Here is a 12,549-nt window from a genome sequence, read left to right on the forward strand (position 1 = left end):
TTCACTCTGTTCATTGTTTTCTTTGCTGTGCAGGAGCTACTTAGTTTAACACATTTCTATTATGAATTTTTGCATTTGTTAATTTAAACAAGGAAGTAAAAGATCCGTACACTGAAAACCATACAGCATTGCTAAAATAAAAATAGGAAAGGGCACAAGAAAATGGAAAGATGTTTCATGTCCAAGGCTTAAAATATTATTGTTAAAATGTCCATATTACCTAAAGTGAACTACAAATTTAATGTAATTTTAATCAAAATTCCAATGTCTTTTTTTCAGAGAAATAGAAAAAACAATTCTTAAATTACTGTGGAACCAGAAAAGACTCTAAACAGCCAAAGCAATTTGAGTAAAAAGAACAAAGGTGGAGGCATCACACTCCCTAATTTTGAAATGTAAAACTGTTGTAGGCAGTAGCTTTGACTACAGCCTGGTACTGGCTAAAAAACAGACATATCAACCAATGGAACACTACAGAAAGCCCAGAAATAAACCCATGTGTTTATGGTCAACTGATTTTTGTCAAAGGTACCAAGAACACACATTGGGGAAATAACAGTCTTTTCAATAAATAATGTTGGGAAAGTTTGATGGCCACATATGGAAGAATGAAATGGGAGCCTTATCTCACACCATGTACAAAAATCTACTCAAAATGGATAAAAAAGTTAAATGTAAGGCCTGAAACTATAAATCTACTAGAAGAAACCACAGGAGAAAGCTCTATGACATTGACCTGGGCATTGATTGCTTGGATGAGTCAACTTCACTTTGAAATACAGTTTTGCCAGGTAAAGCGGTAGTCCCCACCCTTTTTGCCACCAGGGACCAGTTTTATGGATGACAATTTTTCCATGGACCAGTGGGGCAGGGATGGTTTCGGGATAAAACTGTTCCACCTCATTGTCAGACATTATATTACCATAGGGAGTGCACAACCTAGATCCCACACATGCGTAGTTCACAGTAGGGTTCGTGCTCCTCTGAGAATCTGCTGTGGCCACCGACCTGGCGGGAGGTGTAGCTCAGGCAGTAACGCTTGCCCGCTTGCCGCTCATCTCTTGCTGTGAAACTTGGTTCCTAAGAAGCCGCGGACTGGTACTGGTGTGTGGCCCAGGCGCTGGGGACTCCTGAGATAAACTGTTCTTGGTTGGCAGTTTTTAAGTATTCTTGGTTGGCAGGTGGGATTTTTCCCTCCATGTTAGCACTTTGAATATATCATCCACCCTCTTGCAACTTTTTTTACTGAGAAACCTGCCAATATTTTAAGATTCCTTGCCTGTGATGAATCAATTACCTTGCTGTTTTCAAGTTTATTGTTTTGTCTTTGACTATTGATGGCTTGATTTTAATGAATTGTGGTATGGTCCTCTTTAGATTTATTCGAGTTGGAGTGCTTTGAGCTTTTAAAATTTTGTATGTTGATTTCCTTGCTCCAATCTGGGGACTTCTCAGGCATCATTTCTTCAGATCAGCTCTCTGCACCCTTCTCTCTCTCTTCTCCTTCTCTGATTCCCATAATGCATATTTTGATCCCCTTGGCATTTTCCCTAAGGCTCTGCTCACTTTTTGAATTTTTCTTTTTTACTTAATAATTTCAAGTGACCTGTTGTTTATAGTTCACTGATTATTTCTTCTTAATACAGCCTGCTGCTGAATTCTGGTAAATTTGTTAGTTCAGTTATTTTACTTTTCAGCTTCAGAACTTCTTTTTTTTAATATAGTTTCTGTCTCTTTATTGATATGATTCTGTTCATGCATAGTTTTCCTGATTTTGTGTAGCTGCCTGAGTTTTCTCTTGTAGTATGCTGAACTTCTTTAATTTTTAAAAATTATTTTCTGGTCATATATTTCCATTTATTTGTTATTTCTCTCTAGATGTTTATTGAGTTCCTTTAATTTGGCCACGTTTCCCTGTTTTTCTCGTGTTCCTTGTTATTTTTTTATTTTTTGAGTCGGAGTTTCACTCTTGTTACCCAGGCTGGAGTGCAATGGCACGATCTCGGCCCACTGCAACCTCCGCCTCCTGGTTTCGAGCAATTCTTCTGCCTCAGCCTCCCGAGTAGCTGGGATTACAGGCATGTGCCACCATGCCCAGCTAATTTTTGTATTTTTAGTAGAGATGGAGTTTCACCATGTTGACCAGGATGGTCTCAATCTCTTGACCTCGTGATCCACCCGCCTCAGCCTCGCAAAGTGCTGGGATTACAGGCGTGAGCCACTGCGCCCGGCCACCTTGTTATTTTTTAATGTAATTTGTGTATTAGAAAAAAGCGCCACCTCTTCCAGCCTTTACGGACTGGTTTCTTGCAGTGTATGTAATACTATGTCAGTCAGCTCAGCTAGAGATTCTTGGAGCCTGTCAAACCTTTTCTGGATATGCATCTTCCCTGGGCCTGTTGGTATATTTTCCAATTAGAAGGTTTGCTGATTGCTTCTTTAGGAGCTTGTAATCTCTCACTCTTTCTTGCATCTGTCTATGGTACTGCAGATTTTCTGGCACTGCAGCCATCCTCTGAACTCTCTTGTTTTCAGAAAGCTTCAGTCATCCAACGTATTTCAGTTTTGTCTGTATTCCTAGTCCACTGAGACAGAAACCAGCCCCTTGAACAAGCCTCCACCAAAATCCAGATCATTGCATGTACTTTTTACTCTTCTCATTTCCTCCCGAGGGATAAGCGGCGAGCTGGGTGCTTTCTCTTGATGGCAGTGAGCTGTGCTGGCCTCTGCCTGTGGCACTGGCACATCTCTGCCGTTGCAGCCAGCCTCTGAGCTCCTTTTTTCTCAGTGGCTCCCAAGCATTCAAAGTGTGCCAGCTTCCCATCAGTGCTCTCAGCCAGGCAAGACATAAACCAGTCCCTCAGGCAGCCCCCCTGGAAAGCTGGAATGTTAGATAGATGTACATTCAGTTCTTCTCTTTTCTTCCCAAGGGAAAAACCACAAATTGGGCTTTTTCTCCTGCTCACACTGAGCCTTACTGGCTTAGGGGAAGGGCTGTCACAATTGAGGTGAAATGGCTGTTCTCACCCACTTTCGCGTGGCCATTCTTGGCATTAAGCTTGCCTAGGGTCTTGTGCCTTCTTAACTGGTTTCCGGAGTTCTCATAAAAGCTTCTGGATTACAAATTGCCGTTAACTTGATGCCTTTGTGGAGAAACTGAGGCGGGGAGCTTCCTCTTCTGCTCTCTAGTCGACATCACTGCTTCATGACAAGGAGCCTTAAAACTGGGATTTTTAGGATCTTATCTCTTCACTGAATTTTATGTGTTCTGTACCTGAGGAGTTTTAGTAAATGGATTTATTGAAAACCCGAAAGAAAAAATAAAGAGAGAAAAAGAAATGTTGGAAAAAGATAAAAATTACAGAGTGTTTTAAGAAATTTAATTTGTTATTGCCAGAACCAAATAATTTTAATATTTAGCTAAAGGCAAAGGGGACCAATTTAGTTAAGTACGGCTCACCAATTCTGTGAAGTACTAGGCAGCCATTAGAAAATGCTTGAAATTCTGCTAAGCGGATGGATATTAAGGGTTTTTACCACAAAGAAAAAAAAAATTAAAAAGAAAATGGTAATTATGTGAAGTGATAGATATGTTAATTAGCTTGATTGTGATTATTTCACAATAGATATGTATATCGGATTATTAATTATGTAACACACGCACAATGTTTACTTGTTTATTCCTCAGTGAAGCTGAAAAATTAGGGGAAACTACATGGCTAATAAAACAAATCTGTGTCTCTCCCTCTGAAACCCCGCGAAAAAAAGTCTTCCCAAAGAGGCAAGAAGCAGCATTGGCAGTTGATGACAGTTCTCAGTAGATACTTTGGGGAACTGCAGTGAATTTTTTTTTTCAGACTGAGTCTTGCTCTGTCACTCAGGCTGGAGTGCAGTGACATAATCTCGAATCGCTGCAACCTCCACATCCTGGGTTCAAATGATTCTCCTGCCTCAGCCTCCCGAGTAGCTGGGGCTATAGGTGCCTGGCATCACACCCACTAATTTTTGTATATTTAGCAGAGACGGGGTTTTGCTGTGTTGGCCAGGCTGGTCTCAAACTCCTGACTTCAAGTGACCCACCCACCTCGGTCTCCCAAAGTGCTGTGATGACAGACATGAGCCACTACGCCTGGCCTGCAGTGTATTTTGACTCTGGTAAATACCCAGAAAAGTGGAAGAAGCTGAAACTTGACTGCTGGGTGAAAGGGGCCCAGCAGAAGACACCCCAGGACACTCAGGAATCTGGGGCGTGTGTTTTTCTGCACACGACCACGGAATGAGCCGATGAGGAAGGAAGGAATGAATGCCTGCAGGTGAAACAGTAAAACCTTCTTACCCCTCCCTGCCCACCACAACCAGATGTCTCCACTGCCACCCCCTGCGCAACTAAGAGACTCTGACTCCAGGACATCAGACACAACTGAGTCTGCACCCACATAGGGATAAGTGAAAACCCACACGCCACAGGAGAGCTTCAAGGTCTTCTCACCAGGGCACTCGAGAAGGCCTGGCTTCCCTCAGGCAGGAGCTGGGCTTCTCCTATGTGGAAGATGGCTGAGCTAGCAGACAGTCTTGCAGGTATGAATATCTGGGGATCTCTCCGTGAACCATCACATTTCTGCCCAGTTTCCCACTGGGAATCCCATTAGTGTATGAACAGACCCTAGACACAGAAACACACGTATTATAAACAATCAGCCACAAATCTGAGGAAGAGTCAAAACAGGATAAACAGAGGCCATGATAGAGAGCAGAAAGGACCCTGAAGGAAAGTGTGATGCATATGCCTGAAGAAAACGGAAATTAAAATGTGTTCTTGAAAATGATACAAAGCATAGCTTCCGAGAGGAAAGAGAAGCTGTGGTATCCAGGAAACAGGAACATGATGCTATTTTTAAAATCCATAACAAGAAGGGGCTCTTGGAAATTAAAACAAATAAATAAATAAAAATAACAGATATTTTAAAATTTGTGAGTCTTACAATGGAGAAAATTTCGAAGAAAGGGGTGGGGGGGGAATCAGAAAAAATTTAGGCAAGAGTATTCAAGAAAAAATAGACAATTAATTTAAAATTTTCAATGTTTAATTAATTGAAATCCCAGAGAGAGAGAAAAACAGAGGAAAGAAAAAGTTGAAAAGAATAACACTAAAAATTCTGCAGAATTAAGGGATATTCAGATCACAGGGGTCAGTGAATAGCACCGACAATGAATGAAAAGAGCCTCACCCAGCACTTGCCCCTGTGAAACTTCTGAGCAGGAAGGAGGAAGAACTCCCTGAGCCTGCAGAGGAAAAGCAGATGGCATGCAGAAGGCTGCACCCCACTCTGGTTCCGGGTGTCTCAGCTGCACAGTTCCCAACTGGGAGACAGTGGAGGAATGGCTTAGCATTTTGAGGAGCAATTCTTTTCATCCTAGGTTCCTATAGGCATCTATACTGACTGTTCAGTATAGTAGAATGAAAACATTCTTACATTTTGAAGATCTCAAAAATCTTCCTCATACGCATCTTGTGTCAGAAAGTTGCTAGAAACTGGGCACCACTAAAATGCAGTGAATTTTAAAAAAAACAACAACAGAAACAAGCGGGGCTGGGCACGGCGGCTCACATCTGTAATCCCAACACTTTTGGAGGCTGAGGCAGGCAGATCACTGGAGCCAGGAGTTCAAGACCAGCCTGGCTAACATGGTAAAACACTATCCCCACTAAAAATATGAAAGTTAGCCTAGTGTGGTGGCAGTGCCCGTAGTCCCAGCTACTCAGGAGGCTGAGGCAGGAGAATCACTTGAATCCATTGTGCCACTGCACTTCAGCCTGGGTGACGAGCAAGATGCTGTTTCAAAACAAAACAAAACAGCAACAACAACAACAAAAAACGATACACGCAAAACAGGTAGACTATCCAGGAAATAAGGGATCAGGACCGAAGAGAGGGAAAGGGAATTTCCAGGAAATGCAATTAAGAAAAAAAGCTAGAAGACAAATCAGTTATCAAATTCAGGGAAAACAAAAAGGTACTTTAGAACGTGTAATTACGATATATATTATACTTTTCAGTAGGAGAAAATTCCTGCAGAAGAAAACGTCTATGTTTCATAATTTTGAGGTCTACTATAATTAAATATATATAACTAAATAGTAAATATTAACTTAAATCCTTTGCTATAACTTTTTGGAAAATGGAGAGGAAAAGTATGAGAGAGAGAGAGAGACAGAGAGAGAAAGAGAAAAGAGAGAGAGAGAGAGAGAGAGAGAGAGAGAGTGTGTGCATGCATGTCTCAAAGAACAAAATCCTCATCTTCTGGAGTAGAACGCCAATACATGGACACATCAAGAAATACTACAAATAAGCTTTTTATTTTGAAAAATGAAATAAATGCCCCCCAAAAAAGTGTGAAGTGGTTACTGCTGGAGAGGGGGTGGTGGACAAGAAATTGCTGGTTTGACTCAGCTTTGCGGGGTTGTTCACTTTCTGTTATGTCCATGTTTCATGTAAAAAAATATTAAAGACTTTTAGACGTATAGGAGGTGGTTATAATACACTGTAACAGAAGGGAATAAAAATTATTTTTAGAAGAAAAAATAGACCAGAAAAACATATGCCCATTGCTAGTAGTTTGAGTATTGATAAAGTGATTATGTTCTTCCTTTTACATATCTTTTTAAACTATTTTTGCAGTAAATATGTATTACTAATAAAATTAAAAGGAGGCTGTTTACACACATTCTCTCTCTCTCTCTCTCTCTCTCTCTCTCTCTCTCTCTCTCTCTCTCTCTCTCTCCCCACATCTCTCTCCCCATCCTTCCTCCCATATACATGGTACACATGGTACAAGCATGAGTTAATAAACTAGAGAGCGCCAAGGTCAGAGTTGAAGTGGCAGAGGCGGGGTGTGATGGGCTCTTGAAAGACCAGGAAGGACTTGGACTGGACATCCAAGACTTGGCTCTGAGCTACTCGAGGTCAGGACAGTGCATAGTCATCATATTCATTATTCCCCCACTCCCCTTAGAGATAGTCTCGCAACATCACCCAGGCTGGAGTGCAGCGGCGTGATCTCAGCTCACTGAAACCTCCACTTCCTGGGTTCAAGCAATTCTCCTGCCTCAGCCTCCTGAGTATCTGGGACTGCAGATCCTGCCACTGCGTCTGGCTCATTCTTTGCACATACTCTGCACTTCTCTACATATCATATAAAGTTCTTTAAATGGATTTTAATCAATGAGAGTGAATGAATAAAAACTTTGGCCCTAATGAGGAGGACAGGAGAGGAGGATTGTGTAGTCCTGCAGAAACAAAGAAATAGAATGAGTGAATTCAATTCTATAGACAAAACAGATTTCACATTCAGCAATTAGACCTGCCCAGTATTCATGAGCTGCCTTTAGAAGCTGTGAGCAGGAGCTGGATTTCTGCTAGGGTTGGGTTGGGCAGCTGATATCCCATACGCTGATCTAATAGCCCATATACTAAGAAACTTCAGTGCAATTCTGGATCACTTTTGGACCATTAGGTAGTCTTGGCTGCTCTGGGACATGAACGTGCAGAATCAGGGAAGCAAACCTAAGTCTGGGCATGGGTGAGGTCTGAGCTGTCCCCATCAGCTCTTCCTCTGTGTGATCACAGTTCATGGCAGCCCATCCTGTTCCAGAGGGAATTGTTCTCTTTACATTTGATGAAGGGCTAGGGGTCTCATTCTCTTGTGTGAGAGGAAAGTGTCCCAGCTCTCCAGACTTGCCTGGGGTCCCTAGAAAATATGAGCTCTCTGCTTATAGAGGTCTTCGGGGTGTCCGTGAGCAACAGTCTGCTACCTCCAGGCCACTCCGTGGTGGTCTGCTGGACTCTCACCTCACAACCTCCACTGCCTGCATGGGAGGCCCTGGACAGGGAACCGGCCATCTGACAACCCTCTTGGAGCACCACCTTCCGTGTGCACACCCCTGCCCCAGCACAATCACCCTGACACTGCCTCTTTCCTTCTTTGTACTGCATAGGTATCTCTGGGGTCACAGATTGATTTACAGAAGAAGAAGCGGCGAGCGCCAGCTCCCCCTCCACCACAGCCACCACCACCGAGTCCCCTGATCCCCAGCCGCACTGAGGATAAGGAGGAGAACAGGAAGAGCAAGATGGGTGAGTGAGGCTCGGCCTGCCGTCTGCATGTGCTTGCTCTGCTCTGAACTCCTCGTAGCCTCATCCATAATGGTATTAACCTGGAAAATACTAACGCTAAAGAAAGAAGGGCTGGAAATAAATCATTGCAGGTTCACTTCTCATCTCACTAGCAGCATTTGGTGGACATGATGTGAGCCTTAGGAGGTAGGGGATGGTGGAAGGTGGGAAACAGGAGCAGGAGCCCGGAGAGAGTGCAAATGGAAAGCCTGTGAGTGTGAGTGTGCAATGTGTGTCTCTGATGGCAAAAGGAGAGGTTCCTAGGGTGACATCACGAAAGCTGCTCTGAAGGACATCTGACATTTCAAAGAGATCTTAGGCCACAGGTGATGTACAGATGAGCTGACATCAGCTGAGTCATTTTTGGACCATCCTGTTTGAAATTGATCTCCACTTATATACCTCGGATACATTCAGCAAAGACCCTGCTTTTCTTTGAGAAAAAGAGAGCTCAGAGGAAAGAAGATGTAATCATACTGTCTGTGAGCAGAAAGACACCTATTAGATCATCATAGCCCACTCCTCATGCTGCAGGCAAGGTGGAGAGAAGCTGAATGATGGAGCTCTCCAGGCCAAAGAACCAGGGGTTCATTTTATTTTTAAAGCATTCAGCATTTGTTATTTCAGTTATGTAGGGACTGAAATGGCTCCTGCAGTGAGTGGTTGGAAAATGACAGCCTAGGAGTCACACCCTCCTGAGCTGCGAGCCCGGAGAATGGCGTGCATCAGCGCTCATGCTGAAGCCACCGTCACCCACAGGCCGCTCACCATGCCCCTTAACCCGCCCAGGCAGCCCCGCGTTTTGCCTTTGCCCTAATGTCTGCAGCTGCAGGAGGGAAGGTCCTCCCAAGATAAGTGACTGCCTTGGCAGCTCTGGACCTTGAGGAAGAGCTCCGTGGCAGTTTGTCAGCGTCTTTCCTGCGAGTTTCTCGCTTTTAATGTGTTAGCATTTCAGCCTGGGAGTCAGTTACCCTAGGAAGCAATAAACCCGTACTGCATGTCAGTTCAAACTCTCTCCCCAAGGAATATACTGTCAGATGGAAAGAAAACATTGTCAGTGGATCATTAAAATAAACCTGTTTTTCTCCTATTTCATGAAGAGCCCCGCATTCTCCCTTCTATGCTCTCTCTCCATTTTTTTTGTAAAAGGACAAAAGCCCCTGGTTTAAATTTTAAATGGCATCCACTGTAAATGGCTGTATGTGATTGGGTCGTGCCAACCTCGAGGTCAGACAGCCCACTTCAACCCAGAGCAGGACCCCTGGGTTCCACCAGGGGTGTGAGTGTTGCTCACAGACACCCCTAAGACCTCCATAAGCAGAGAGCTCATATTTTCTAGGGACCCCAGGCAAGTCCGGAGAGCTGGGACACTTCCCTCTCACACAAGAGAATGAGACCCCTAGCCCTTCATCAAATGTAAGGAGAACAATTCCTTCCGGAACAGGATGAGCTGCCATGAACTGAGGACTGAGCCCTTGTGTCCCCTGAACTTGGGACACAGCCCCCTCCTCGCCACTCTCTCTACAACTCAGGACATTCTTCAGAACAAACTTGGAGAACTATTACTCTGAAGAGCCAAAGGAGGTGAAAGTATAAATGGACTCAGAAGAGATAAGCTAAAGGATCTAGCCAGAGTAAGGCCGTGGCTATAGAAAAGCGGCAAGAGGAGGCTAAAAACAGATCTATGAACCTGGAAAAGACTAGCGTGAGTAAAAGGAGTCCCCTTACACTTACAAAGCTCTGTAGGGGTGGCGAAGAATAGTTTTCAAGGCCAGCATTTAGGTAGCTGTGTGTGTCAAAAGAAATTGCAGTGAGGCACATCTTTCCAAACTGGCCCAATGATAGAACAGTACGTGTGTCAAACGTTAGAGTGTGAGTGTGGTCGGATGTGGATGATGCCAGGTGAGATGGATTAGATGCCGGACAAGTCTGGATCTGGCGGTAGGTGTGGCTGGATCTGGTGCCCGGGGAGGGTGGATTTGGTGCCTGGTGAGTGCCGGCAGTGTTTCCTGTGTTGGAAGGCAGGACATCTTTTGGCTTAACCTGCTAAAGTAACTCCCTGTTGATTCCATATAGGTGTTGCACGGCAGGTGCCACAAAAGCCTCCCAGAGGCACTGCTCGGGGTCCGCCCCAGTTAGTGCTCCCCCCACCCCCGCCCTACCCTCCTCCCGACACAGACGTGGTGGAGCCTCTCAGCTTTCCAGGGGAAGGCGCTGGTTCCGAGGCCTCAGACCCAAGACCCAAACGTATGTTCCTCTCCCTTCATTCCGACTGTGCGTTGACCATTCACCTCTCTGGGCACTGCCGTGTCGGGGCTGGGTTTCCAGACTTTCCGTTCTTGTCTTTGGATGTGTGTGCCTTTCCGTCTCAGCTCTTCTTTCTCAATGCTGAATGCAGTGCGTCTGATTTCACAGAGAACGCACTCTGGAGAATTTAACCAGGTAATCATGCCTGTGCGTGGTCAGACTTCAGCTAAACACGCACCTTATGGTTGTGGAGACATCAGGTAGGAGCCAGTGCTCTCATATTAGAGTGAACCTCAGAGTGTCTGTAGAGAGAGCCAGCCGTCCAGCACGGCCGTTGTGCGATCTGGATGGCCTGGTGTGAGTACTGCTTCTCTGCGGAAGAGGAAACTGAGGTACGAGAAGGGGAAGCAGCTCACTTTAAGTGTACTCACAGCCAGAACTGAAGTCCCACTTTGCTTCTGTCTCCCGGCACACCCTGTTTGAGAGGGGGCTCTGCTTGTTGTTTCCTTGAATTTCTTTTGGAGTTTAGTAAGCGCCAGAGATGGCGTCGCCACCTGCAGACTGGTAGTTTTATCCATTTCCTCTCGGGACTCTGTGGCATCATGGGCATGCTGGGCCTGCGTGTGGACCACTTCAGTGTCTCAGCTGTGTGGCGACACTTCCTTATAAAGCACGTGCCATCCTGGGCTGAGTACAGGGAGCAGTAAAATGTCACTGCTTGTAGCCCGGTGCCCTGCTGGTGCCCACGTGAGTATGCACAGCCCTGTCTCTCGTTAGGAAGCTCACACTTTTCTGCCAGTGGACCACTTTATCTTTTTCTGTCTTCTTTGGAAATGAGGACTAGCTTGCTGCCTGCCAGCTTCTGGGTAAAGAAGGTAATTGTTGGATTACTTATCGACTTTCTCTAGGCCCGAAAATCCTCATTCATTTTATCTTTCTTCACAAGTACTTCTTTTCCACCCTTAAAAGACGTTTGATCATCTTGACATTAGACATGCTTCCGAATGCAAATGAATTTTTTAGGGCATTCGAAAAGAAAGGGTTAGGCTTATTAATCAGAAAGACAGCAGCCGCAGCGTGGATAGCTCCAGAGCCATTTCGTGTCTGAAGACAGTGGGTTTTAAGCCCCACACACCAGCGCCGTGAGAGTCAGTCGGTGCTCTCTCCTGTGGCTGTTGCCCTCACCTACAGAATCTCCTTTCTAGGGGCAAAAGTAAGGGGAAAATAGCTGGATGAAAGCAATAAAGCCGAATATATCCCATTGGCAGTCACGGAATGGGCCCAGCACCAGCGTGGCAGCCTACACAGGATGGGAGAGCTGGGGGCAAGCTTGCAGACCGTGGCTTCCTCCTGGGCTGCCTGTGTGTTGGGGACACTCAGTGCTCAGGTGCAGCGTCTGCTGGGGCAATGGACAGACAGGATGTGGGAGGGGCACTTACCCAGGCTGCCTCAGGCTTGAGGCATCAGGATTCCTCCTGCATCTCTGCAGAGCTGTCGAACCTCCCCACCTGCTGCCCTTAGACTTTCGGACAGGTCTGAGCTGAACGCAGAACAACGTGGCCAAGGGAAGACCAGACTCACTCCTTTCTTGAGTTGTGGCTCCATTCCCTCCTTGTACCCTCTGCTAACTCTGCCCCAGTTCATTCCCCCAGGTACATGCACCTGGGATTTCCTTTGCTCTCAGCGGCGTAATTCACCTCTCCCTCCTCTTTCCCTCTCACATTCACACCAAGTCGAGGGAAGAGGAGGTTAGGGACCGGGAGGCCCCAGGAGGCGTTAGATGCAGTACAGCAATTTCATCTCCTCACTACCCGTCAGACCAGCCTGGCACCTGGCCCTTCTTGGGGCTTAGCCGAGGCTCCCCAACCTCTCCTGCCGCTTCCACCCGCGCTCCCGGCTGCCAGCGCACCACGTGTTCAAGCATCCACCTCAGAGCTTTTATGTTGCTAATTAGCAGAACCAGCCTGCCCATTGTTTATGGCTTTATAAATGAGGGTTCCCCGCCCAGCCAGGCAGAATGCAACTTGCCTTTGGGACATAAAAAAATTAAGGAAAACGAAGCTTTCCTTTTCATTTGTTGTGACTGTTTATATAACGTTGAATCTGGGTGCTGTTTCCACGCACCCCC

General features: G+C 45.6%; 1 protein-coding gene across 8 annotated transcripts in view; it reads left to right on the top strand.

Moving 5' to 3' along the window:
* Positions 1-12,549, top strand: part of COBL (cordon-bleu WH2 repeat protein) — a 289,733-nt gene that overhangs the window by 211,596 nt on the left and 65,588 nt on the right. For 5 of the 8 annotated variants that reach the window (XM_074379677.1, XM_074379671.1, XM_039462066.2 and 2 more), the window contains 2 exons: positions 7,997-8,135; positions 10,251-10,421. In XM_074379677.1, coding sequence (XP_074235778.1) covers positions 7,997-8,135; positions 10,251-10,421 — 310 coding nt within the window. The remainder of the gene's footprint in view (positions 1-7,996; positions 8,136-10,250; positions 10,422-12,549) is intronic. The other 3 variants (XM_074379674.1, XM_074379675.1, XM_074379676.1) reach the window with 1 other exon arrangement.

Source organism: Saimiri boliviensis, chromosome 10, assembly GCF_048565385.1.
Source record: "Saimiri boliviensis isolate mSaiBol1 chromosome 10, mSaiBol1.pri, whole genome shotgun sequence".
NCBI classification, from domain to species: Eukaryota; Metazoa; Chordata; class Mammalia; order Primates; family Cebidae; genus Saimiri; species Saimiri boliviensis.